Source organism: Pogona vitticeps, chromosome 2 (assembly GCF_051106095.1).
Source record: "Pogona vitticeps strain Pit_001003342236 chromosome 2, PviZW2.1, whole genome shotgun sequence".
NCBI classification, from domain to species: Eukaryota; Metazoa; Chordata; class Lepidosauria; order Squamata; family Agamidae; genus Pogona; species Pogona vitticeps.
The window spans coordinates 25784506-25812119 of record NC_135784.1 but is presented as its reverse complement, the minus strand read 5'-3'; the positions used below and the strand labels follow the sequence as shown (position 1 = coordinate 25812119).

The window sequence follows — 27614 nt, the reverse complement described above, 5'->3', positions numbered from 1 at the left end:
ACACTGTTTCTAAACAGAAGGTTGTGCCTGACTGCTTTGAATGTGTTCTTAGTGTCGCTTTTGTTTACTGTCTTTTTAGTATGGCATCAGTTTGATCCAGTTTAGTATTTGTATAATGACTGTTGTTAGCTTTAAATACAGTGGTGCGTCGCTTGATGAGGATAATTCGTTCCGTTGAAATTGCTGTTAAGCGAAATCCTCGTCAAGCGAAACGAAAAAGCCCATTGAAATGCATTGAAACTGGTTCAATGCGTTCCAATGGGCTGAATACCTCAGCATCCAGCAAAGATCTTTCATAGGACGGCCATTTTCGGTGCCTGTAAAGTGAGGAATCCATCCTGAAAACACAGCGGGGAGCCATTTTGCACAGCGAGCGGCCATTTTAGAGCCACCGATCAGCTGTTTCAAAATCGTCGTTTAGCGAAAAATCAGTTCCCGAAGCCAGGAACCAATCATCGTTAAGTGAATTTTTACCATTAAAACATTGTTCATCAAGCAGTTTCATCATTTAACAAGGTAGTCGTTAAGCAAGGCACCACTGTATTGTCTTTTAAGGATGTACGCCACCTTTAAAGAGTTCTCTTTAAGGAGAAAATAGTTCAAATAAATAAATAAAACAAATATGCAAGGATCTGAATGTCCTGCCACTCGTTCCAAAGGAGTCCAGCCACTGTAATAAGAGAACGGTATGTGGAGTGTATTCCCTAGCACATGATTCCCAATTTTTTGCTCATTCTCCTTATTTTAATTTTATTAAACAAAATCATACAAACATAAAAATGTCTAATGATATATATCACAAAAAAACCAATTATACAAATCATGCTCCCACCACTGGGACCACTTGGGAGTTACAGCCACCTCGACCCCCCACTTCTATGATGCCACATTCCCAAATTCCATTGATTCTTGCAAAGGCATACAGTATGTCCCTTCTTTATACAAAATCAATAAATTCTCCCCATAGATCTATATTCTTACTTATCAGCTCCTTTTTATCTTTAGTATTACATGTTAACTTGCCATTCAGTGATATATCCCAAACCTCTCTATACCAGTGGTTCTCAAACTGGGGTCTCCAGCTGTTCTTGGTCTGCAACTCCCAGAAATCCTGGCCAACACAGCAAGTGGTGAAGGCTTCTGGGAAATGCAGCCCAATAACATCTGGGGAACCCAGTTTGAGAACCACTATTCTATACCATTCATTTAACTGAAAAATCATGCATTATTTTCCAATTCCTAGCTACAACTAATCTTGCCACCTTCAATACATGGAGAATAATTCTATTACACCACACCCTCTCAAATATTGATGAAAGTGCTATTTCAGAACATATAGTACCTCTATCTTTAACTAATTTCATTTATTTCCTCAAAAACCAAATAGCAATATTTGAATATATTCTCACATTCCCAACACATAGGAAAATAAGTGCCTGCTTTCCAACAACCTCTCCAACATAAATTAGAATAACTAGTATCATGAATTCAATCTCTGCTACTCCTACTGGATCAGCATTGTCCACATATCTTGCATAGATGTAATTTCTCTCTTTAGTGACTGCTTCATATCAAAAGTCTTTTGTCCATCACCAAGGCTCTTTCTACACTTAATGTCTCTGCCCAGTGTGCATTCTTCGATGCCTGCTAAGTGTTTTCCTTTCAGCAAAGTTCTTTCCACACTCTGTGCATTTATACGGTTTCTCTCCTGTGTGAATTCTTTGATGCTGCTGAAGGCTCTCTTTCTGACTGAAGCTCTTTCCACAGTTCACACATTCATAGGGTTTTTCCCCTGTATGAGTTCTCTCATGCCTAGAAAGGTGTCCACTGTTACTGAAGCTCTTTCCACATTCTTTGCATGGATATGGTTTCTCCCCTGTATGGGTTCTTTGATGTTTAATAAGGTGCTCATTTTCACTGAAGTTCTTTCTACATTCCATGCATTCATAGGGTTTCTCCCCTCTGTGAGTTCTCTCATGTCTAGAAAGGTGTCCTCTTTCACTGAAGCTCTTTCCACATTCCATGCATTTATATGGTTTCTGTCCCGTATGAATTCTCTCATGCCTCAGAAGGCTTCCACTTTGACTGAAGCTCTTTCCACATTGCAAACATTTATAGGGTTTCTCCCCTGTGTGAGTTCGTAGATGTTTAATAAGCCTTCCGCTCTGACTGAAGGTCATTCCACACTGTATACATTCATATGGTTTCTCCCCTGTGTGTGTTCTTTGATGGCCCTCAAGGTGTCCTTTCTGACTGAAGCACTTTCCACACTCCATGCACTCATATGGCTTCTCTCCTGTGTGAATTCTTTGGTGCCCCTCAAGGTTCCCTTTCTGACTGAAGCTCTTCCCACACTCCATACATTTGTATGGTTTCTCCCCTGTGTGAGTTCTTTGGTGCTTCTTAAGCTGTCCTTTATCACTGAAGCTCTTCCCACACTTGATGCAACTGTATGGTCTCTCCCCTGTATGCATTCTTTGATGCCTGCTAAGTGTTCCGTTTTCACGGAACCTCTTTCCACATTCTATGCATTTGTAAGGTTTCTCCCCTGTGTGGATTGTTTGATGTTTCGCAAGTGCTCCATTTCCACTGAACTTCTTTCCACACTCCAAGCATTCATATGGTTTCTCCCCCGTGTGAATTCTTTGATGCTGCCTAAGGTTCCCTTTCTGACAGAAGAGCTTTCCACACTCCATGCACTGATATGGTTTCTCCCCGGTGTGAGTTCTTTGATGTACAGTTAGCTTTCCTCTTTCATTGAAGCTCTTTCCACATTCTGTGCATTTATATGGCTTCTCCCCTGTGTGTGTTCTTTGATGCTGTCTCAGACATCCCTTCTGACTGAAACACTTTCCACATTCCATGCATTGATATGGTTTCTCCCCTGTGTGAGTCCTCTCATGCCTGGAAAGTATTCCACTTTCCCTGAAGTTCTTTCCACACTCCATGCACTGATATGGTTTCTCCCCTGTGTGAATTCTCTGATGTATAGACAGTTTTCCACTTTCACTGAAGCTCTTTCCACATTTCATGCATCCGTATGGTTTCTCCCCGGTGTGCATTCTTTGATGGATTGTAAGTCTACTTTTACTGAAGCTTTTTCCACACTCCATGCATTTGTGCAATTTCTCCCTTGTGTGAACTTTATTATCAATAGCAGTAGGTTTTTCAGTATTACTCTTCACACACTTCATATAGTTATACAGTTTCTCACTTGTTTGATATACTTTAAGTTCCTTAGCATCACTGAAATCCTTTGAAGACCTCAGGTGTTCATATACCTTTTTATTTGGGTGGATTATACAGTGCCTACTTAATTTTACTCTATTTCTTGGTATCTTTTCAAAGACTACAGTTCTCTTCCTATCCTTCTCCTTGAGACTTTCTTGTACATTCAGGAGTTCACCCTCATCTGCTTCTTGAAAACCCGGGGATTCCTTCTTCATTCTCTTACACTGATTTTGTTCGCAGTTGTTTGATTCCTTTTGATTTCCAAACAAAAAATTTCTTTCTTCATGCTTTCTTATTTCCACACACACCAGCAATGCTTTGTGACAGCTCTCACTGTCCCAGTCATCACCTGAAGGTAGATTAAAAAACAACAACATTATTTTAGCAAATTTCAAACACAGACTGACCGTCTTTTCAGGGATTGTATTGAATTATTTTGTTTCTCTTATTTCAGCACCACCAAGATTCTGTTTCACTTTCTGTGCCCCTGCTGCAAACTAGATGATCTTTTACATATCTGTAGAAAAGACCATAATTCCTTGCAGGTTAACTCTCATTTCACAAGGCTCAGCAGATTCTGTCTGCTGTTCCCATCTGCTATCTCAGTACAGTGCCCATTTCCAGAGAAGGGCACCAAACAGAATTGTAGTAAGGCCTGAGGAGGAAAACAAAGACCAATCCATTATACAGATCAATGACAAGGACCGGCTTTCACAGATTCCCCTAGAAACCTAGACTGCAGCCTGCGAGCCTTTCAGGAAAGACAGAGTGCTGGCAATGCAGGAAGAGAATCAATAAGAGGAGCGCCTGACAGAACAGGCCATGGAATCTGCAGGTGTACTTGGCATAGCTTCACAGAGTCCTCTCAACAGTAGCTCCACCACGCACCTGAGCAGGTCCCTTCCCATCTCCTCTCTTCTTCGGAGTCCTGAATAAATGGATTTTCTCCTTTTTCCAGCAAGGATATGAGTTCTGGTTTGGCCATTTCTCCCAGCAAAGGAATCAAAGGGGCCACTGCAAAAGAGTGAGGTGTTGCATGTTCACTTTCTGCTAGTCATCTGATATACATTTCTTATTTATTTATTTATTTATTTATTTATTTATTTATTTATCTATCTATCTATCTATCTATCTATTTATTTATTTATTTATTTATTTATTTATTTATTTATTTATTTATTTATTTTATATCCCGCCTATCTAATCAATTAAGATTACTCTAGGCGGCTTACAACAATAAACAACAACAATACGGTTAAAATAAATTATACAAAGGAAAAGTTACGACAAGATGGGACAAAACTAAGGAAGAAAAAGGAAGGGAAGGGGAGGGTGATCAGGAGTTAATAAACGGGAAAGCCTGCCGGTACATCAAAGTTTTTAGTTGTTTTTTAAAAGTACCCAGTGAGGGAGCCACGCGAATGTCAGGGGGAAGGTTATTCCAGAGGCGAGGAGCCACTGCCGAGAAGGCCCGATTTCTTGTATTTTCTTTCCGGGCCTCCCTCGGCGTTAGGCTCCTCAGCCTCACCTCCTGACTCGCGCGAGTGACACGGGTAGAACTTGGTGGAAATAGGCGTTCCGCCAAGTATCGAGGCCCCAAGCCGTTTAGGGCTTTATAAGTAAGCGTCAACACTTTGAAGTCGATGCGGAAACGGATGGGCAGCCAATGCAATGCGGCCAGAGTGGGCGAAATGTGTTGGTACCTTTTCACACCACTGAGTAGTCTGGCCGCCGCATTCTGCACCACCTGTAATTTCCGCAGCAGCCTCAAAGGCAGCCCCACGTAGAGCGCATTACAGTGGTCTAATCTTGAGATTACGAGCGCATGCACCAACGTAGTGAGCGCCCCCACCTCGAGATAGGGCCGCAGCTGGGCTATCCGCCTAAGGCGGTAAAAGGCGGTTCGGACAACCGACGCCACCTGGGATTCCATGGTGAGCGCCGGGTCCAGATGGATCCCCAAGCTGCGGACCCCATCCTTGGCGGGGAGGGTCGCCCCCCCAAAAGTGAGGAAGTTTCCCAAACACCCGACTATGGGAGCGCCCACCCTCAGTACCTCCGTCTTGTCCGGGTTCAGCCTCAACCCGTTCTCCTGCATCCATTGCAGTACGGTCCCCAGGCAGCGCTGAAGGGACAGAACGGCATCTCCTGTGGTAGGTGGAAAGGAGATGTACAGCTGAGCATCATCAGCATACTGATGACACCGAGCTCCACATCCCCTGATGACCCCACCCAGCGGCCTCATATAGATGTTAAATAGCATTGGGGAGATAATCGACCCCTGTGGAACCCCACAGTTGAGACTCCACGGGGCCGAGACATTCTCCCCAAGCTGTACTCTCTGGGGGCGGTCCCCCAAGAAGGAACGGAGCCAGGCCAATGCCAGGCCACCAATTCCCAACTCGGAGAGCCTCCCCAGGAGGATACCGTGGTCAATGGTATCAAAGGCCGCTGAGATATCGAGGAGGACCAGCAGGGACACGTTGCCCCTGTCGGCCTCCCTCAAAAGGTCATCGCACAGGGCGACCAATGCCGTTTCTGTACCATGGCGCGGCCTGAAGCCCGACTGAAATGGATCCAGGGCATCTGTTTCATCCAGGTGCGCCTGAAGCTGGTCGGCCACCACCCTCTCAACCACCTTGCTTAGGAAAGAAACATTGGCGACGGGCCTATAGTTGCCAATCTCGTCCGCCGCCAAACTTGGTTTCTTCCTAATGGGCCTAATGAGTGTCTCCTTGAGGGCAGATGGAAATCTGCCCTCAAGGAGAGACCCATTTATTATTACAGTGGCCCATTCTGTTGTTATCGGCCTGGCTGCTTTGATTAGCCAGGCCGGGCAAGGGTCAAGGGAGGAGGTGGTGGCACGACAGCGATCAAGCGCCCTGGCCACAGTGTCAGGCGTGACTGGCTGAAAAGAATCAAAAGTTACCGGGCAAGACGGAGCGCTGGACATCTCGGCTCGACTCACTGTGTTCAAATAAGGAGAGAGGTCCCGGCGGATGGCCTCCACTTTAGATTTTAAAAATGCTGCAAATTGGTCCGGTGTAAGACTAGGGGGAGGCCCATCACCCGGGCCAATTCCGGATAGGTCGCGCACTATACGGAATAATTCCGCCTGCTGGTTGGACGCTTCGCTTATCCGGTTAGCGAAGTATGCTCGACTGGCAGCCTTTACCTTAGCCAGGTAAAGGTTAGTGGCGACTTTAACAGCAATCCAATTGTGATCCGTCGGGTCCTTTCTCCATTTGCGCTCTAGCCGTCTCCTTATCCGCTTCAGCGCCCGGAGGTCCTGGTTAAACCAAGGAGCCGGGCGAGCTCTGCGTTGGAGAGGGCGCTTAGGTGCGATCGTGTCAAGAGCCCTAGCCGCAGCGGTGAACCAGCTGACGGTCAGAGCCTCGACAGGAGCGCCAGCCAGGTCAGTCGGAACTCCTCTCATGGCATCCTGGAATCCATTCGGATCCAGTAGTCTTCGAGGGCGGACCATAACAATAGGTCCCTGCTCCCTGCGAGGGGGGAGGGCCATGTTGAGGTTACATTTTATTAGGTGATGATCCGACCATGACAGAGGGACCGACTCAAGGTCAGTCACCATCGGACCACTCTCGCTCCCACTGGTAGAAAAAACCAGATCAAGTGTGTGGCCACCCACGTGGGTGGGGCCGTTGACATGTTGGGACATGTTCAAGAAGGCCATGGTCTCCAAGAACTCAAGAGCTGGACCGGAAATCTCTGCCTCCGCATGCACGTTGAAGTCCCCCAAAACCAACAGCCTTGGGGAGACCAACAATGCCGCAGAGACAAAGTCCACCAGCTCCGGTAGGGAAATGGCTGGGTCGCGGGGAGCACGGTAACCCAGCAAGATCCCAATACCGTCCCTGGCCCCTATCGACACGTGGAGAGCCTCCAGACCCGGCTTTACCACCGAGGAGCGCCTAGTAACCTCTAGGATGGATTTGTAAACAATGGCAACTCCCCCCCCCGTCCTTCCAGTCTACCCTGGTGTTGGACAGCATAACCGGGCGGACAGATGAGTGCTAGGGGGGGTCCCCCCTCTCCGCCTATCCATGTTTCGGTTATGCATGCCAGGTCTGCATCCTCCTCCAGGATGAGGTCGTGAATTACCTGGGCTTTATTGGATGCAGACCTGGCATTCAACAACACCAGGCGTAGAGTGGAAGGCTGGCTGGACTGGCTGCCTCGATACTGAGGGCTGGTCGCGATCTCAGAACAATGCACAGCCTTCAGGCATCTGTGCATTGTTCTTCTTACACGAGTAGGGATCGTGGTCTATTATTGTAGACTTCAGGCTGGTGTAAAGTAGAAGCAACAGCACCCTGGAATTAGAAGCATCATCACTGGGTGTTTGCTGAGGCGAGAATCTAAATTTCTCCAGAACATAGTGAATGCTGCTTATCAAGACAAAGGGTCCAGTCCCACCGAGTGCCTCTAGCTTGCCTGCTTTATCTGAGTCACTTGGACTTTCTTATTTCATTCACCATTTCATTTGCCAAGTGATACTTTGACCGCTGAGCTCAGCTCATAGAAGCCCAATGACCAAACCCAACGCCTAAAAAACATCCCCAAATCAAATTGCATTTATTTATTTTATTTATTTATTTTAAATATTTTTACCCCACTTTTACCCCTTGGCAACAATAGCAATCAGAATTAATAATGGGCTCAATCTACAGGAAACCAGATTTCGGCTGAATATCAGTAAAAACTTCACTATTACAGCAGTACTGTAGATATTTATGTAACACAGAATGTATGTTAATGTGTATATGAATATTTATGATGTACTTGCTAAGAGCAGAATGCAGGATTTGCATAGAATGTGTTTAACCAATCAGGTTGTATCTGGGGTCAGCCAGGCTGCTATAAAAGGCAGCGTCAGCACAGAGTTTGTCAGCGTCAGTTCAAGTTAGGAAAGGGACAGTTAAGGTTGACAGAGTCTCTCAGGATATGTACCTCAAAGACTCAGACTGAAATATAAATGTAACTGATAATATGTTCAAAGACTAAATTTAAAGTATTATGAATATAACAATATTACAAAGTGATAACTATTTGCCAGTGAGTGTCATACCAAGTAACTAAGCATTGTACGTATGTATTATAGTTTTTAGTAAAACTTTTTTTAAACAAAGTCATAAGTGTTTGTTTGAATTACAATTGCTGGCACAAGCACACCATATGGGAGAACAACATAGTCTTTATACTATTTAAATTAGCTGTGTTTTTTATCTAAACACATCCGGTTGCAAGATGCCAATTCTGCTACTTTATAGGTCGTAATTAATTAATTTTACCCTAAACCCAACCAGTACAACAGTGAAATCAATTACCTCAGGAGGTGGTGAGCGCTCCAACACTGGGGCATTCAAGAGAAAATTGGACAACCGGATCTACTTTGGACATAATGGTGAACATCTACTCCCATTCCAACTGAATTATTCTATGACTGCAGTGTTTTGAACCAAGTGAAGTTTCTGAACACTCTTTAAAGGCAGCCCCACATACAGCACACAGCAGTAATCCAGACAGAAAGTAACTAAAGTGCATGCCACCAGAACCAGATCAGACACTTCAAAGAGTTGGCACATTTGGAACACCAAATTTAACTCTGCAATTGCATTCTTGGCCACTGCTGAGACATACACATTCAGGGTTGAATCCAGGAGCACACCCAAGCTACAGGCCTGTGTTTGGAGGGAGAGTGTAAACCCATCTAGTACAGGCTGGATCCATGCCCCTGATTTGCCTTTTGACTGACTAGAAGAACATCTTTTCTGGATTGAGTTTTGGTTTGCCCTCATCCAGTCCATTCTGGACAAGAGTCAGCTTCTTTGGACTCAGATAGAAAAGAGACTTAGGGTTAGATGTCACTGACATGCTGAGGGCACCGAACCCCAAACTCTGGGCAATCTTTCCCAGCTGTCCCATATAAAAGTTAAATAATGTGGGGGACAGCAGACCTAAGGCCCAGATAACACCACAAGCCAATTGTCAGGGTGTCAAACAGGATCCCCCCAACACCACTTACTGAGTTTATCCCTCCAAGGACTGGAACCATCATTAACTCCCAGAAAAGTAATCCCTTGGCACATATCAATCAAGGAAAAGGCATCCTTACCTAGAGAGGTTATTATCCCATAGTTTTCCAACATGATGTCCTTGTACAGAGCTCTCTGGGCTTGATCCAGGAGATCCCACTCTGCCTTGGTGAAATGTACAACCAACTCATCAAAGGACGGCAGCCGCTGAAGGAAAGAAAGAACCACAGTTCCAGACTCAGAAACAGCCTCTCACACATGTTCCACAGCTCTTGGGTATGAACTGGGCCTTTTAAGTGTGGTTTCTCTGGTTATTTGCAGGATTAAGACTTCATGTTTGAACTTAGGCACTCCGGCGACATCTTCCCTCTCTCCCCAATGATCCTTCCCTTACCTGAGGCAGTTTCAGAACAGCCCTTTCTGTTCTTCCAGAACAGGTTTCGGAGTCTGCCGGTGTAGCCATCACACCTTCTGTGGGAGATAAAAAGGGAGTGTAAACTAGAGGGTCTCAGAGATTTCTGTAGCTCCTCCACTCATGCACTATCAAGGCAAGAGAAACTGAACCTAGGCATAGCTGAGAAGTGATGTCCTTGGGTTTAGAAAGAGACAGACTGTTTTGGGTAAGAAGACACTATTTTAGTTATTTCGTCATATTATGTAATGCCGACTTTCTCCCCAGAGGAGACACAAAGTGGCTCACAACAATTAAAAGTATAAATCAGCAATTTTAAAAACATTACATCAATAAGATATTAAAACCAATCAAACAGATATCAAGATTAAAAACAATTTAAAAGAACAAATCTGTAAATCAAGAAGCAACACATTCCTGAGACACTTGCTGCTTAAAAGCCTGCCTGAAGAAGGAGGTATTTGCCTGATGCCACAAGGACAAGAAGGAAGAGGCCAAACATACAACAAAGGTGAAAGGGTCCAGCTCATTAATTGATCTATTACACCATTTAACAACACAATTAAAATTTATAATGGGCCACTGAGACATTGAAAAAAACCTCACCCCAATCTGATCTCCATTGCCTCTCATTTTATTTAGCTGTGATTTTGGATATTACAATATAAACTAAGGTTGGGGAGGTAAATATGGAGTCAAGGGATAAAGGGGGCATTGACTAATGGGAGAAAGATTCTACGTATGGTTCTCTTATTTTGAGCAATGGAGCAAAAAGTTTATTTGAGATTTATAAGGTTTTATAATACTGCAAGCTGCCTTGGGTCCTTCTCAGGAGAAAGGTGGAGTATAAATATTTATTTATTTTATATCCCGCCTATCTGGTCGGATCAGGACCACTCTAGGCAGCTAACAACATAAAATAGTACAATATATATATATATATATATATATATATAAAACAATAGGAGAGGGAAGAAAAGGGCGTCAGGAATTATCTAACGGGAAGGCCTGGCGAAACATCCATGTTTTTAATTGATTCTTAAAAATATTTTAATACTAATCATTCATTCATTAATGCCACCGCAGACTCGAATTAAAACAAGATAGCAGTAAGAACAAGATAAGAAATAATTATTAAAACATGCACATATTTAGAAAAAGTTTGTAGTCAGATTAATAAGGCTATTTATGGGATCTTACAAGAGAAAACAAAAACTTAGCTATAGAGATTACGACTGTCTGGTTTATACTGGTCAACCAATACTCACTGGCCTTCCAAGGCATTTCCTCATAACAGCACAGAGAAGTCTGTTACGATCTTCCCTGTATCATTTAAATAAATAAATAATACAGTGTTGCCTCGCATAGCGAGGTTAATCCATTCCAGATTAACCTTCGCTATGGCGAAACATCGCTGAACGGGACAGAAAAGCTCATAGCGATGCTTCCTGGGTCTGGCAGCCATTTTCGCGCCCTCATTAAGCGAGGGCAGGGCGCGAAAACACTGCGCGCGGCCATTTCGGGGCTTCCGGCGGCCATTTTGGAGCCGCCGAACAGCTGATCGTCGGGCTTCGTTTTGCGAAGATCGGTAAGCGAAATGCTTACCGATCTTCACAAAGCGAGTTTTGCCCATACGGGCCATTGGTATGCAATCGCATTTGCGATCACTGAGACCCCATCGCTATGCGATTTCGTCGTTATACCGTGCACTCGTTAAGTGAGGCACCACTGTAAATGGTTGTACTTCACAGCTCCAGCTCTCAACAAATAATCCATATGGGGAGTTTTCCTGTGGAAGTTGCTAGGCGCCCCAGCACTACGCCTGTTCAGAGGCGTATTTGTGGCAAACCAAGGTCTTACAGTTAACGTGCTTGCACAGCATGAAACAGGTTTCTTCCCCTTCTTGAATTACATAACTATGCAAGTATCCCTCACGACTCCTTGATCCGTGGCTGCTATCAGGCAGGTTGAAGAGACTGACCCAGGTAATAAATTTTAGATATTAAGTAGTCAGAAAATGGTTCTGTGCCTGGGCATGGGCTCTGGCACCCTTTCTGATTAAGAGGGTCGCTTCTGTGGCTGAAGTTCCTCTTGAGTCTAAATACCAAACAAGACACTGACCCAGATGTTTGCTTCCACCAAAGAGGGGAGGTGCCGGTAAGATTCTGTGCCTCCTCATTCCACAACAACTTGCTTGGCTCTAGTCCTTTGTACACATTTGACTTTTACAATGGTTAACTCTTATTACTCATGTCAGGCATTTGAGAAACAGTACATTTATTTATTTATTTATTTATTTGTTTGTTTGTTTGTTTGTTTATTTATTTAATTTATATCCCGCCTATGTGGTCAATAGACCACTCTAGGCCGCTTAAAACAGGGATAAACAATAACTAAGACAAGTTATATAAAAACGCATTCAACAATTAAATCAAACACAAGGAAAGAAAAAAGAGGGGAATCAGGAATTGGCTTGGGGGTGGGGAAGACCTGCCGGAACATCAATGTTTTTAGTTGTTTTTTGAAAATACTCAGCGAGGGAGCCGCGTGAATATCAGGAGGAAGGTTGTTCCAGAGGCGAGGAGCCACCGCCGAGAAGGCCTGATTTCTTGTCTTTTCCTTCCGGGCCTCCCTTGGCGTTAGGCTCCTCAGCCTCACCTCCTGGCTCACGCGAGTGATACGGGTAGATCTTGGTGGCAGAAGGCGTTCCACCAAATATCGAGGCCCTAAACCGTTTAGGGCTTTGTATGTGAGCGTCAACACTTTGAAGTCGATGCGGAATTGGATGGGCAGCCAGTGCAAAGCGGCCAGAGTGGGTGAGATGTGTTTGAATTTCTTCACCCCACTAAGGAGTCTGGCCGCCGCGTTCTGCACCATCTGAAGTTTCCGCAGCAACCTCAAAGGCAGCCCCACGTAGAGCGCATTACAGTAGTCTAATCTTGAGATTACGAGCGCATGCACCAGAATGGTGAGCGCACCAACATCAAGATAGGGCCGCAGCTGGGCTACCCGCCTGAGGTGGTAAAAGGCGGTTCGGACCACCGACGCCACCTGGGATTCCATAGTGAGCGCCGGGTCGAGATGGATCCCCAAGCTGCGGACCCCATCCTTGGCAGGGAGGGTCACCCCCCCAAAGGAGAGGGAGTTTCCCAAGCCCCCGACTGCGGGGGCACCCACCCTTAGTACCTCTGTCTTCTCCGGGTTCAGCCTCAGCCCGTTCTCCTGCATCCATTGCAGTACGGTCCCCAGGCAGCGCTGAAGGGACAGAACGGCATCACCTGCGGTCGGTGGAAAGGAGATGTAGAGCTGGGTATCATCAGCGTACTGATGACACCGGGCTCCACACCCCCTGATGACCCCACCCAGCGGCCTCATATAGATGTTAAACAGCATTGGGGAGATGATCGACCCCTGTGGGACCCCACAATTGAGATTCCATGGGGCCGAGACGCTCTCCCCAAGCTGCACTCTCTGGGGACGGTCCTCCAAGAAGGAACGGAGCCAGGCCAATGCCCGACCACCTATTCCCAGCTCGGAGAGCCTCCCCAGGAGGATACCGTGGTCAATGGTATCAAAGGCCGCTGAGATGTCGAGGAGGACCAGCAGGGACACTTTGCCCCTGTCAGCGTCCCTCAATAGGTCATCACTCAGGGCGACCAATGCCGTTTCTGTACCGTGGCGCGGCCTGAAGCCCGACTGAAATGGATCCAGGACATCTGTTTCATCCAGGTGCGCCTGAAGCTGGTCGGCCACCACCCTCTCCACCACCTTACTTAGGAAAGAAACGTTGGCGACGGGCCTATGGTTGCCAATCTCGTCCGCCGCCAAACTTGGTTTCTTCCTAATGGGCCTAATGAGTGTCTCCTTGAGGGCAGATGGAAATCTGCCCTCAAGGAAAGACCCATTGATTATTGCAGTGGCCCATTCCATTGTTATAGGCCTGGCTGCTTTGATTAGCCAGGCCGGACAGGGGTCAAGGGAGGAAATGGTGGCATGACAGCGGTCGAGCGCCCTGGCGACAGTGTCAGGCGTGACAGGCTGAAAGGAGTCAAAAATTGCCGGGCAAGACGGAGCGCTGGACATCTCAGCTCGACTCACTGTATTCAAAAAAGGGGAAAGGTCCCGGCGGATGGCCTCCACTTTAGATTTAAAAAATGCCGCAAATTGGTCCGGTGTAAAACTAGGGGGAGGCCCATCACCCGGGCCAGTTCCGGATAGGTCGCGCACTATATGGAATAATTCCGCCTGCTGGTTGGACGCTTCGCTTATCTGGTTAGCGAAGTATGCTCGACTGGCAGCCTTTACCCTAGCCTGCTTCCAAGGCTGCCTCTGGATTCGGCGCTCCGACTCAAACCACCCCTTCACCAGGATCTAAACACTGTCCGGGTGCCCACTAGTCAAGGCTCCTCGTCGCCGGGTCTCGCCACCTCAACCTCCGCTAAGGTGCCTCTCGGAACAGGCAGGGAACAGCAGGGAACGGCAGGGACCTCCGGGCTCTGGGCTCCACCGAGCGATGTTCCAACAACCCACGCGTCCCGGGCTCCAAATTCAACCTCCTCCGGTAGTCAGAAAGAGCTGCCGGGTCTCCGAGCCCAGCCAGGCGCCGGAGGAGCGTCCTCCCGATCTCCTGCTCCAACTCCGGCCCCGGCTTGTGAGCTCCCGCTCCGGCTGCGCTCCAGCTACGCTGATGCCTGCAGCCAGCCTAACGCCAGGCGTTCCCTCGCCTTTCGCCCTCTGTTTCGCTCGGCTTTCTTGCAGGGAGATACTCCCCACTCCCCCCGCCACCCTCACGCACAGTTATGACAATAACTGTAGTTTCCTTTTCAGCATTACAGTGGTGCCCCGCTTTACGATTACCTCGTTAAACAACGAAATCACTTCACGACGATGTTTCAAAGGGCGATTTTCGTTTGACAATGATCGGTTCCCTGCTTTGGAAACCGATTCTTCGCATTACGACAATCTAAAAACAGCTGATCGTCGGATTTCAAAATGGCCGCCCGCTGTGCAAAATGGCTCCCCGCTGTTTTTTAGGATGGATTTTTCGCTTAACAGGGATTGGAAAATGGCTGCCCTATGGAGGATCTTCGCTGGACGCTGAGGTATTTTGCCCATTGGAACGCATTTCAATGCGTTTCAATAGTTTTTTTTCCTTGCTTGACAACAATTTCACTCTACAGCGATTTTGCTGGAACAGATTATCCTCGTCAAGCGAGGCACCACTGTATTGTTCTTCATGCTCTTATTGCCTCCAAGGACCTCAACCTGGAACTGTCCCTCAATATGGGAGAAACCAACTCGACACACTGATGGGCATGTTGAGCTTCACTGATTAAACACATACTAAGACGATCTCTGAGGAATCTTCTCATTCCCCAGAGAATAAATGTGCCCATCACAGCCGTAAGCAGCTTACCTCCTGATCCTGATCCTCGGTCAGAGGCCCAAACAACCAGATTTTCTCTTGGGTTTCCTTCTTCCAGCCTCACAAGGACTGATTCAGCATTTTTCACAGAAGAAGACAGAAAATAGAAAATAGTCATTTAAACTCCAAGCTTTGCTCTTCTGTTAATGTCTCTCTGAGCTTCATTTTTTTTCCTTAATATGATTAGTTTCCCTAAGTGGGATAAGGCCATTTAATTAATACAAACTTGAAAGAAGCCTCGTCAAATCAATTGTAACCTTGTAAGTGAACTCAGAACTCTTTCGGCTGGATCCACAAGATCTCTTAGTAAGATATGTGTGCATTTGTGTATATCTACATATGTAAAGCATTTCCTTCTCATAGCGTCCATTATTCTAGGCCATCTCTGTGTCTGCATTTTCAGTATCCCTCAGAGGGTCTGAATTTCTTAAGTTTTCCCAAAGTACAAAGAGAGAGAGAGAGAGAGAGAGAGAGAGAGAGAGAGAGAGAGAGAGAGAGAGAGAGAGAGAGAGAGAGAGAGAGAGAGACTTGACTGTAACAAGTCACAAACAAAAATTAATGTTTTCAGCAATGCATTCATCTTTTACAACAAAGATAATAGGAATTTGAGGCCAAGCATTCACATTCCTACATCTGCTCCCAGATTTTTGTTTCTTATAGAAGTTTCACAGTTGCTCATGCACTGTGCTCTCTTTTAATGAATTTAGCAGAATCTCCTTCTGGATATACTGTATGTTGTGCTGGCTAGGCCAGATGGGGGACTTAACCTTTTCAGACTCTGGTTCTGAGTAAAGTGGGCACTAGCAGAGATGAACCAGCAGCCAATCCATGTAAAAAGGGGAAGATCCGTCTGGGGGATTCTTCATCTCCACTTCTCCACTACCAAAAAACAAAACAAAACAAAACACCAGATAAACTCTCAAGGTAACATCTGCAAACCTACAATCCACCCAATCAGCAGCAAGCTGAGTTTCAGAAGGGGGGTGGGTGGGAAGGAGCAATGTCACTTTCAACCCCCTCCCCAATAAAATAAAATGAAAAAGGTGCCTTCCTCAAGCAGAAAATTATGCAAGGAAGTCCAATGCAATTCCTGTAGGTCAGTCAGCTTTGACCCATTAGGGATTCCTACAACAAGATTCTTGTTCTGAAGCAATGCAAAGAAAGGTTGAGGAGACCAATTTTTGTGGCTTTTTGCATGAGCCAATCAAGCTTCACCAATCTGAGGCAAGTGCAAAATCGTCTCTTAGGAGGCAGATTATTTTTTTTAAAAAAAATGCAAACCAAGGTGCCTTAAAATCACGCGAAACCTAGGAAGCGTTCGAATACTAGGTGTAGAAAATAGACACGCATCTTTTCCACACCGGTCTGCCCTCGCCCTTTTTTTTCCTGCCCTACTGCAAATCGTCTGGCGCAAACTCCAATTTCTTTTCTGCTCCCCTTCCCATTAAAGGGCAACAAATCATCCTCTCTCTCTCTCTCTCTCTCTCTCTCTTTTTTTTTTTTTTTTTTTGGAGGGGGAGGATAAGAAGAGGAAAAGCTTTCTCTCCCCCCCCCCCTTTAGTTGAATTTCTTTCCCCTCCCAATAGAAATCGCGTGAGGAAGGGGCTGGTGGGGTGATCGGGGTTCAACTGGGGATTGCACCCTCCTCCCATCCCCCGGCGAAAACATGTGGCAAGAGTCCCAGTTCTGGGACCGGATTCACATGGACTGCCCCCCCCAAGAAGGATCTTGGGGAGAAATATTTGCCTTTGTTTCTACGCAACTCCCCACAAAAGCAGCATTTTAGCCTTTTTCCCTCTCGACTCCCCCCCCCTTGCCAATTTTACCTCTCTGTCCTCTTCCCTCCGTGCAACCGCAGCTAAGCCCTCATCATCATCCGCTTCCAAACACTACTAGCTCTTCCCGATCCCGGAAGAGGAGGGGAGCCCCGGGAGGCACACTCTTTCTCATCCCCCCCTTGTACAATGGCTTTCTAGGCACTCAGACTCTTTTCCATTTAACTCTTCAAGGAGTGCGTGGCAGGCATCGCAACTTTCACTTTATCTAACCACGCTTATTATATTCAGTCCATTTCTATGGGTGTCCATCATGCCTATACTGTACATTTTATCTCAGCCGCTTTCCTCTGTATTCTTGATCTGTAATGATTCTGTTCTAAACTAGTGACTTTCAAATCTTCCAGGGAGTGTCCTGGCGGATTGAAACGGTTGGAGACAGGTTTCTGTGTAATAATTGTGGTGTGCTGATGTCAGGTTTGTGACCATGGACCAATTTTTTTTGTGCAGCCTGTCCTTTTTGTCCTATGTAGACACGATCCTCTCTCTCTGTATTCTGTTGCCACCTGCCACCCTCTACTTTTGAGTAGCGAGTCTTCATGATTGGACACAGCAACTGGACCTCTCCTCCATACATGGAATGAGAAATGCCAGATGTTCAGTCTAGACTCAGAAAAGGAAGAGGCACTAGAGGTCAGTTTGCAAACATTGGTTGGCTACTGTGGTGTACAAAAGAATTTCATAATAATATAGTTTGTGCTTTACAATAAGAACAGGCATCCTTTCCTGTTGGATTCATGACCTTAACCATGCCAGGTATGTCCAAAAAGTTTCTCTCCTTCATCCAACTTCTTGGAAGAAGACAGGATTCTTACAGAAAGCAACTCAGGCCTCTTTTGTTCCCCTTCTGGAAAAAAAATATAGGAAAGACTTTCACCAGTTTTTGCCTCCCTCCTTTTCTATACTGCTGCAATTATGACATTCCACAGGGAAGGGGAGGAAACAAGTTGGATCATCAAAGGCTCTCTAATTCCAAAGTACTCCAGCTCTAGCTATCTCTAGGAGAGAGGAAGGGTATATCACTGGTTTTTAACCTTGGGTTACTCAGGAGTTTTGGACTGCAACTCCCAGAAGCCTTCACCACCAGCTATCCTGACTGGGGTTTCTGGGAGTTGCAGTTCAAAAGCATCCGAATAACAAAGGTTAAGAACCACTGGGGTATACGATTCCCTTGCCCAGCACACTGACTCATCCCTACTAGAGCTACTTGTGATATGAGCAGGCACATATGTAACACTCTCTGGTTCTTTTTCTTTCTTTCTATCCATCCATCCATCCATCCGCCCACCCATCATCTGAGTGCTGCAGACACAAATCTTAAAAAAGACAATCTATGCTCCTCCAGGTAAATGTGAAGTAAAAAGGGAGGGGACAGGATTGCCTGGAGCCACTGCAGATGCCATGCCAGCTGAGTGCCTTCAGAACACCTGTACGGTGTCCTTTCTCACTGAATCACATTCCACACTCCATGCATCTATATGGTTCTTCTGTTGTGTTAGTTTCTTGGCAGAATTAGATAAGTTTTGTTTGTGAGACATACTGACAATTGAACAAATTATATCTTAATTCCGCTCGAAAGAGGCAATGGAAGATACATGAAAATTAAGTCTTTTTACATAAAAGGTTTTCTGGACATGACTTAAAGGAATTCATTTTCAAACCAAAATAGTTTCTTATCATGACAATCTGATAATGAGGACAGCTGTGTCATTGCTAATACTGTACTGCTGTTTCATTAATGGGTAAAGCATGCATCGTACAGTGATTAAACAAAGTCACAGGTAACAATATTAATATTTCGTTGGCAATAATTTTACACACAAATAGAACGCCTGAAGCTTAGAAACAGCAGGGCTAATACTTTATAATCAAACATTTCCAAGCTGAATATACGTATATCAACGCAAGGAGAGAAAAATCAAGGCTAAAATCGATCTTATTGGCTGAATTAGTAAAGTTAGTTAAGGATAAAAGGAAGACAGAGAAAGAAAGAAGGGAACAATAATTTCAGTGTATATACAAGCTTTTAGGTACTTTAATGCTCTTTTATCAGTGAAGTTGTACATACAGTACATTTATATGCCTTCTCCCTGTGTGAGTTATCTGAAGCAGCCTAAGGTCCCCTTTCTGAGTGTTCTTGTCAATCTCTGTGCATTTAAATGGTTTCTCTCCTGTATGAATATTTTGATGGTGTCCAGGTCTCTTTTCTGACTGAAGTCCATTCCAAATTTTAAGCTTTTGTACGGCTTAACCCCTGGGAAAATTTTTGATGATGCCAGAGTCCAATTCTACTTGACATTCTTTCCATATTTCATGCATTTATAGTTTTTCCTGTGTGAATCCTTTGATGTCGCCTAAGGCTTTGATTCTGAGAGAACCTCTTTCCACACACAATGCAGAAATACATTTTCTCTCCTGTGTGGATCCGTTCATGCTGCCTAAGCGTTCCTTTTTGTCTGAAGCTCTTTCCACATTGCATGCATTTATAAGGCTTTTCCCCTGTGTGAGTTCTTTCATGCCGCTCAAGGTCCCCTCTTCGGCTGAAGCCAGTTCCACATTCCAAGCATTTATACGGTTTCTCTCCTGTGTGAATGCGTTCATGCTGCCTAAGGTTCCCTTTTCCACAGAAGTTCTTTCCACATACCATGCATTTATACGGTTTCTCCCCTGTGTGAGCTGAGTGATGCTGCCTAAGGGACCCTTTCTGACTGAAGCTCTTTCCACATTCCATGCATTTGTATGGTTTTTGCCCCGTGTGAGTTCCTTCATGCCGCCGAAGGGTCCCTTTCTCACTGAAGCTGTTTCCGCACTCCATGCATCTATACGGTTTCTCCCCTGTGTGAATTATGTGATGTTGCTTAAGGGCTCCTTTCCAAGTGAAGCACTTTCCACACACCATGCATTTATATGGTTTCTCCCCTGTGTGAGTTGTGTGATGCTGCTTTAGGGCGCCTTTCCAAGTGAAACTTTTTCCACATGTCATGCATTTATATGGTTTCTCTCCTGTGTGAATTATTTGATGGTGCTTAAGGGCCCCTTCCCGACTGAAGCTCTTTCCACACATCATGCATTTATATGGTTTATCCCCTGTATGAGTTCCTTCATGCCGCGTAAGGGTCCTTTTCTCACGGAAGCTGTTCCCACATGCCATGCATTTATATGGTTTTTCACCTGTGTGAGTTCCCTCATGCCGCTTAAGGGTTCCTTTATCACTGAAGTTCTTGCCACACTCTGAGCATTTAAAAGGTTTCTCCCCAGTGTGAACTCGTTCGTGCCTCTCAATGTCCCCTTTTCGGCTGAAGCTCATGCCACACCCCATGCATTTATATGGTTTCTCCCCTGTGTGAGCTTCTAAATGCCGCCTAAGGGTCCCTTTCTCACTGAAGCTCTTTCCACATTCCCTGCATTTATATGGTTTCTCCCCTGTGTGGATCTTCAGATGCTGCCTAAGGGCCCCTTTCCGACTGAAGCTCTTTCCACACTCCATGCACTGGAATGGTTTTTCCCCCGTGTGAGTTATTTGATGTAAACTAAGGGTAAGACTAAAACTGAACCTCTTCCCACATACCATACATTTATATGGTTTCTCCCCTTTGCTGCTTCTTTTTTCAGGAAATGTTCCAACATCATTTGAATGGTTTCCAGAAACCATGCTTTGATGCCATTTTGATCCTGACTGGATTATAGGATATCTCTTTGATTTCACATCGGCCTCCTGAGAACTGGACAATTTTTTCTTTCCTTTGTTGGACTGGTTTTGTATGACATTCTTTGAATCCCCAAGCATCTCTCTCCCTTCCTTGGGCTTTTTAACTTCCCATCGCACAAGAGACAGCTTTTGGCAGTTCTCATCCTCCTGATCATCACCTAAATTTGGAAGAGAAAAAGAGAAATAGCATGTCTGACTGTTTAAAAAAAATATGGGGACTTTAACCAGATCAAACAAAAAAAAAATAACTACACTGAAACTGGTAAACAAAGGCAACACCAAAACACATTCAAAGTAGCAAGGTACAACAATCCATTTGAAAACCTCACTCAGGCAGCCAGTCATTCAGGGAAAGCTTGCCTGAAGAAAAAGGTCTTTGCCTGCTTGTGGAAGGACAGCAAAGAGGGGACCAGGCTGACCTCCAGTGGGAGGGAGTTCCAAAGTCTGGAAGCAGCCAGAGAGAAGGCCCTCTCATGTGTGTCTACCAAATGCACCCATGAAGGCGATGGGACCCAGATAAAGGCCTCTCCTGATGATCTTAGTAGCCCATCAGGCTTGTGCATGGAGATGCGGTCATTGAGATAGCTTGGACTCAATCCATTTAGGGCTCTATAGGTTAGAACCAGCACTTTTGAGCTGTGTCTGGAAATGGATCTGCAGCCAGTGGATCTGCTGTAACAACAAATTATGTGATCCTTGTGCCAAGCCCCAGTTAGCAACCTGGCTTCCTCGTTTTGACACTTTCCAGAGGAAAGTTAATTACTGTAGAATGCCATGATGTCACCAAGGCATGTGTCAGTGTAGCCAGATCAGATCTCTCCAGGAAATGCTGCAGATGGTCCATTGGTTTTAACTGTGCAAAGACACTCCTGGTCACTGCTAAAACATAGGCATCCAGGCTACGGGATGAATCCAGGAGCATCCCCCAAATGTAAAGGGAGCGTATCCAGCACAGAAAGGGACGTGGTGGCACTGTGGGCTAAACCTCAGAAGCCTGTGCTGCAGGGTCAGAAGACCAAGCAGTCGTAAGATCGAATCCACGCGACGGAGTGAGCGCTCGTCACTTATCCCAGCTCCCGCCAACCTAGCGGTTCGAAAGCATGCAAATGCGAGTAGATAAATAGGGACCACCTCGGTGGGAAGGTAACAGCGTTCCGTGTCTAAGTCGCAGTGGCCATGTGACCACGGAAGATTGTCTTCGGACAAAACGCTGGCTCTATGGCTTGGAAATGGGGATGAGCACCGCCCCCTAGAGTCGAACACGACTGGACAAAAATTGTCAAGGGGAACCTTTACCTTTACCTATCCAGCACAGGTTGTGACCCTGTTCCTCAATCTGCCTTTTGACTGTCCAAGAGCATCTCTGTCTTGTTTGGAGTAAGTTTCAGTATATCCACCCTCATCCAGTCCATTACTGAGGCCAGACACTGATCCGTAGAAACGAAACACCTTCCTCAGATTTAGAAGACAAGGAAACGCCAAAACTCCAGACAGCCTCTTCCATGTAGATGTTAAATAACATGGGAGAGAAAAGAGAAGCCTGAGGAAACACGCAGGCCAGGGGCTAGGGTGTGATGCTATATAAATGTCAACAACGGTCACTCTAGGATCACTCGGGATTTGAGACACAAGAGCAACCAAAGGGTTTTCTGTAAGATCAAAAGTAAGTGTGTTGCCCAATATTGAACAGGGGCCAAATTATAGAGCAGCAAAAAGGAAGAAGGGTAGCCACAGGGATGTATCCTCGGCCAAGGCAGCGGATGGGGAAAAATACAAGAAGCTGGGTCTGTGTCGCAGACCCCAAGATGGGTTTCTTCTTCCTAAGAAAGCAATATTTGCAGTTGATGCAGAAAAAGCATAGGACTTAGTCTGCCATGCTGTCACGAGACACAGACAACACTGGTTATAGTGCAAGAAGACAAGGGTCCCAGAGGAGACTGACTGATGTAGCTGTGATTACTACTGGTGGACTCAATGCACTTTCCAGCAGACTCATCCACCTGAACAACAACAACCTAAAATTATCATAGAAGACTCTCAAAGGCCCTACAACGCATACCTAAGCAGGCGCCTTGCCATTTCTTCTGCTCCTCAGAGTCCTGGACAAATGGAGCATCTCCTTCTTCCAGTGAGAAGATGAGGTCTGGTTTGGGAATGGCTTCAAAAACAAAACAAAAAAGGCAGGCCGGTGACTGCCAGCATTACAAATATTCTATTATGTTCCTACAAATATTTACATTTATTACTCAGCTTAGACCTTATTGTCAGTCCTCTAGGCGGGATACACCAGAGGACAACGAGCCCAGTCATGAGGAGGCGGTCCACAACCTGCCACAGAACAGACTGAGTCTCATTCTTCAGGCGGACGCAGCCAGGACCTTATAGTGTTTTCACTTTGTCTCAATGACATCTCCATTTCTTCACATTACATTTCATTATGATGTACCCACTACAAGAGCTGAACTTCCACCACCTTTCATGCTCCATCAGGACGTTTTTCTCCTTTGAAGTCTAATCTGAACCTCTTGACTCACAGGGCACTAGCTATTTCACCTCCTCCTGGATCATCTTGGATCAGAGAAGGATAGAAAATGCAAAACAGGAGCAGAATACAGCCCTGAGGGGTCCTGAGCCACACATACCATGAGACAGAATAGAAACACCCTAAGCCCACCCCTTCTGGAACCAACAATGAATGGGCAAGCAGAAACAGTGCAGAAATGACCCATCTACACCCATCGGAGACAGCACTTTGGCCAACTAGATGTTAAGAGGGAGATGAACACTCAAGGCAGAACACCCAAAATCTAGAACCATGGGATCTGTAGTCCAAGGAGTCAAAAATCCCATCCACAATGATTGTATCAGCCATCAGGGGCACTTAGGTGTTCCACCTGCCAAGGAAAATATCAACAAGACCTTCACCCATGCTAGCCACTGGCATGGATCTTGTCCTTACCCAGAGAGCATACCATCTCCCAGATCTCCACCATGACTTCATGATAAAGAGCTCTTTGGCCTAGATCTAGGAAATTCCACTCCCTCTGGGTGAAGTGCACAGCCACCTCCTTGAAGGCCATGAGCTGAAAGAAAAACCAAAAAAAAATCTTATAGTCTTCCAAACATAAAGCCAGAATTTTACCATGCAATGACACAGAATAAGTGGTTGGCTTTGCAAACATTTTTCCAATTTCACTTTGCTCCGCTGTAGCTCTTCAGAAGATTTCCTTCCTCACCCGAGGCAGGTGTTCAGCCATTCTTTCCTGTCCATCACCCTCAGGAGACAATCGAGAGCCTCCCTCTGTTGCCATCGCACTCCCTGTGAGAGAAAGAAGCATGAGCCAGGCTGCCTCAGTGAGGCCTGCGGTTGCGATTGTCATGCTTTGGAAACAACTGCAGAGAAGCTGAGTCTGAAAAGAGCTGTCAACCGACACTCCTCAGGTGTCTGTGGAGCAAAAGAATGGTACGTCAGGAAGATTTCCAGTGGTTGTTGTGGGTTTTTCAGGCTCTTAGGCCGTGTTCTGAAAGTTGTTCTTCCTGATGTTTCACCAGTCTCCGTGGCCGGCTTCTTTACAGGACTGTAGTAGGAACTCTGTCCATGCTCTGTTCCTACTCCAGTCCTCTGAAGATGCCGGCCACAGAGACTGGCGAAACGTCAGGAAGAACAACCTTCAGAACACGGCCAAATTATTTTAGGGCTTCAATAATCCTGAAGAATTACTGTATTGCCATAGGAAGAGGCTAAAATATTAATCAATGTTAGTCCTAAAAGAAAACCTAGATGCAGAATATTGAAAATGTTCTAAGATGTCTGAAAGCCCAAGTGAGGAAAGCTTCCTCTGTCTGGTCAGGAAATGATCATTTATGGTCCAAGAAAGGCCCTTTCAAGCATAGTTCTTCAACATCCTTCTCTGAGCATGTTTGGACCCTATTCTGTCCCACTGAGGAATTTAAAACCTCCTGGACTAAGCTAACCATCATCTCTGTGGCGGATATTATAAACCACAAACAGGAAACATCCAAAAAAATAGGCATTTATCTCAACCTCGCCAAGGGCCTCAGCCACCTCATACCCAGTTTGCTAAGAATAATGAGCCATTCCTTTTGGCCCCTTCTTAACGAAAGAAAAAGCCTCCTTACCCAGCAAGATCACATTGCTGTAGTTCTCCAATGTGACCTCCTTGTACAAATATCTTTGTCCTGGATCCAGAAGATCCCACTCTCCCTTCGTGAAGTACACAGCCACTTCCTCAAAGGACACCAGCTGAAGATAGAAAGGACCCATTTTCTAATTGGCAGGAGTCTCCTAGTCTGGATTTTATTTGACTTTATTACCCCTGAAGTCAGGACTTCCTATGAGGAATATGCTAACAGTTCACAGTGTAGAGGTCTTTCTGCAGATAGAAAAGAGATCACTTTTTCATTGGTTGTGTTTCAAATATCAGCATAATATCAAATAAGTATTCCTAAAAAAATTCATTGTTGGCAAGATATAGAAGAGATTTTCATCCTATGTTTTTACTTTTTTAAAAGCTATTACAACTGCTACAAACATTTTAGTCTTCTTTAAAATAAAAATACTCATGTGGTAGCAATGATAAAAATGGTAATAATAATCCACATTCCATGTGACCACCAGCAGCACCATCACTATCCACACGTCACACCTTGGAGACAGTGGGAAGTAGTAAGGCTGTCTTTGATAAGTCATCTCTTACCTGAGGTGTCCCTGAATTCATCCTTTCCACTCCACTGTCCAGGCGAGGCATCCCAGATTGCATCTCTGATGGCCTCGCACTGCCTGTGGGCAAGACAAGGTGGACATGAACACGGTCACCTCTGGTCCAAGGGCTGGGTATGGCCTGCTGTGTCAGAAGCCATCACTGGTCTCTTGAGATTCATCCTCAGCCTCCCAATCTCTCTTCTTCTCCCTGGTAAGAAAATAATAATAATCTTAGAAGTGCACTTATGAAGGCTCAATGGGGAATCAAACTCCCAAACTCTGGCTCTGCAGCCAGAAATGTAAAGCATTGAGTCCCACTGGTTAGGGAAGAATGAAAATCTGCTTTTTAAAAGCTCGCTCCACTCTCCCCTGAACACAACAGAGAACTGTTTCCACAGGTTCTGCCCCCCCCACCCCCATGTTATTCACTAACGAAGAACCATCTCATGGTTAGCAATTGGGGGTGAAAGTTAAGAAACCAATCAGGACACATGAAACTTTAGGGGTTTCATTGGAACAAAAAGGCCACTGAAAGCTAAGAGAGAAGGCTTCCCCCATCACTATCATTTCCCCCCCCCCTATAATCTTTGTTCCTGATCCCCTTCCCTTTGAAAGAGAGCTTATCCTTCTCATGATGAACTTCCCCACTGAACCTCTCCAGGTGGGGTATACGAGGAAGTTCTGCTCAGTTTACCTATCTGGACCTATGGGACCAAGCTCTTCACACCTCTACCTTGGATTAGGTAGAATATATTTTAATTTTTGTTCTAATCGTACTTTGATTTGCCAGTTTTGCTGCTGTATAACTTTGAACTTTTACACCTGCTTCTTAAGAGTCAGGGCTGGAGGGGCATTTTTAGGTCATACCAGATAAAGCTTTAAGCAGTTCCTCATTTCATCAGTCTTGATTTTGTATGCCACAGATTTCTTTTAAAGAGTTCATTTCGTTTGCTTGGGACTGTACTATTCAAACGACTTCAGTGAAAATGGAATCATAGTCTGCTTTGCGTGGGAAACCTTGGGTTTGATTCTCTGACTGTTATCATTTTAAATATTGCCGATTTCTACTTGAAAATGCTGCATCCTTTATAAATGAGCAAAATGCCCTTTTTTCCCTCTCTATTCTCTGTGTTAAACTTAAAAAAAAAATACTTTTAGTGACTGCTGAGCCAGAGGTTGGGAGTTCAATTCCCCTCGGTGCCTCCTTGAAAGGGGCTGGACTTGATGATCCATAGGGTCCCTCACAGCTCTGGAGTTCACAGGTTGTTGTTATTATTATTAATAATAATAATAATTGTTGCTGTTATTATTATTAATTACTACTACTACTAAGAATAATAATAATACCTACAAGTCACCTAGTGTCATTTGAGGTTATGCCCCTCTACCCACTGAACTAAAAAAAGGGGGGACCTTATTTTCACTCCCCCAACCCCCCCCCCCCAAAGATCGAAGGGTTTTCTTTTCTGTGTGGTTTTTCCCTCTCCGAGTTTAAATTTCATGATGACTCAAAACAGGGTGGGCAAAGCCTGAACATTGCAGCAGAATTGCATGGATCAGCTCCCCAGCAAGGATCCCCAAAAGGAAGAAGGGGCATCTCTTCCCCCAAACTCTCCCAGATGATTTTTCACCCCCTTCCACCACCACCATCATCATCATCCCCCGTACCACCCACCCTTTTTTTTTTACCTATGCCTCCTTCTCCATCCAGGCATGGGCATCACGACAAAGCCGGGCTCCTCTTTCTTCCTTGGAAGACCAAAAGAGCGGCGCGGCTCCTTTCCTTGCCCCATCCTTCAAACCACGTGCCTCTCTAGGAATTCGGACGCTGTTTCTTTAACCCTTGGAGGGGCGGCTGGCAGTAGCGGAGCGGCCTTCCCTCCCTCCCTCCCTCCTTCCCCCTCCCTCTCTGCTTCTATCAGAGGAGCTGTAGCAGAACCAGTGTGTGCACAAACTCCCGGGGAAGGTCATATTATTAATACGGCACCTCATTTTGTCTGTCGTTTGTAGTAGTTACTTTTTAATTTCTCTTTACATCTCCTGGATAATGTTCTGCTGTTAAAATAATATTAGCTGTGGGTCCGCTGGCAATTTTTATATATTTTAATTGTATTTTAATTGTTCTGAATTTTTATTTTAAATGTTGTAAGCCGCCTTTGGGTAGTGCGGGCGGCATATAAATAAATAAATAAATAAATAAATAAATAAATAAATAAATAAATA

General features: G+C 45.3%; 1 protein-coding gene across 1 annotated transcript; it reads right to left on the bottom strand.

Moving 5' to 3' along the window:
- Window positions 1-722: 722 nt before the first annotated feature.
- LOC110070806 (uncharacterized) lies at window positions 723-27614 on the bottom strand. The gene is made up of 13 exons (XM_078386836.1): window positions 27081-27614; window positions 25387-25599; window positions 24809-24932; window positions 23905-23987; window positions 23628-23751; window positions 22728-22826; window positions 19277-20826; window positions 19028-19170; window positions 15116-15234; window positions 9682-9758; window positions 9368-9494; window positions 4120-4245; window positions 723-3580 (listed from the first exon to the last, which is right to left on the bottom strand). Exons 2-13 carry the CDS (start codon window positions 25447-25449, stop codon window positions 1611-1613), a joined length of 4605 nt encoding a protein of 1534 aa, XP_078242962.1. The 5' UTR covers window positions 25450-25599; window positions 27081-27614; the 3' UTR covers window positions 723-1610.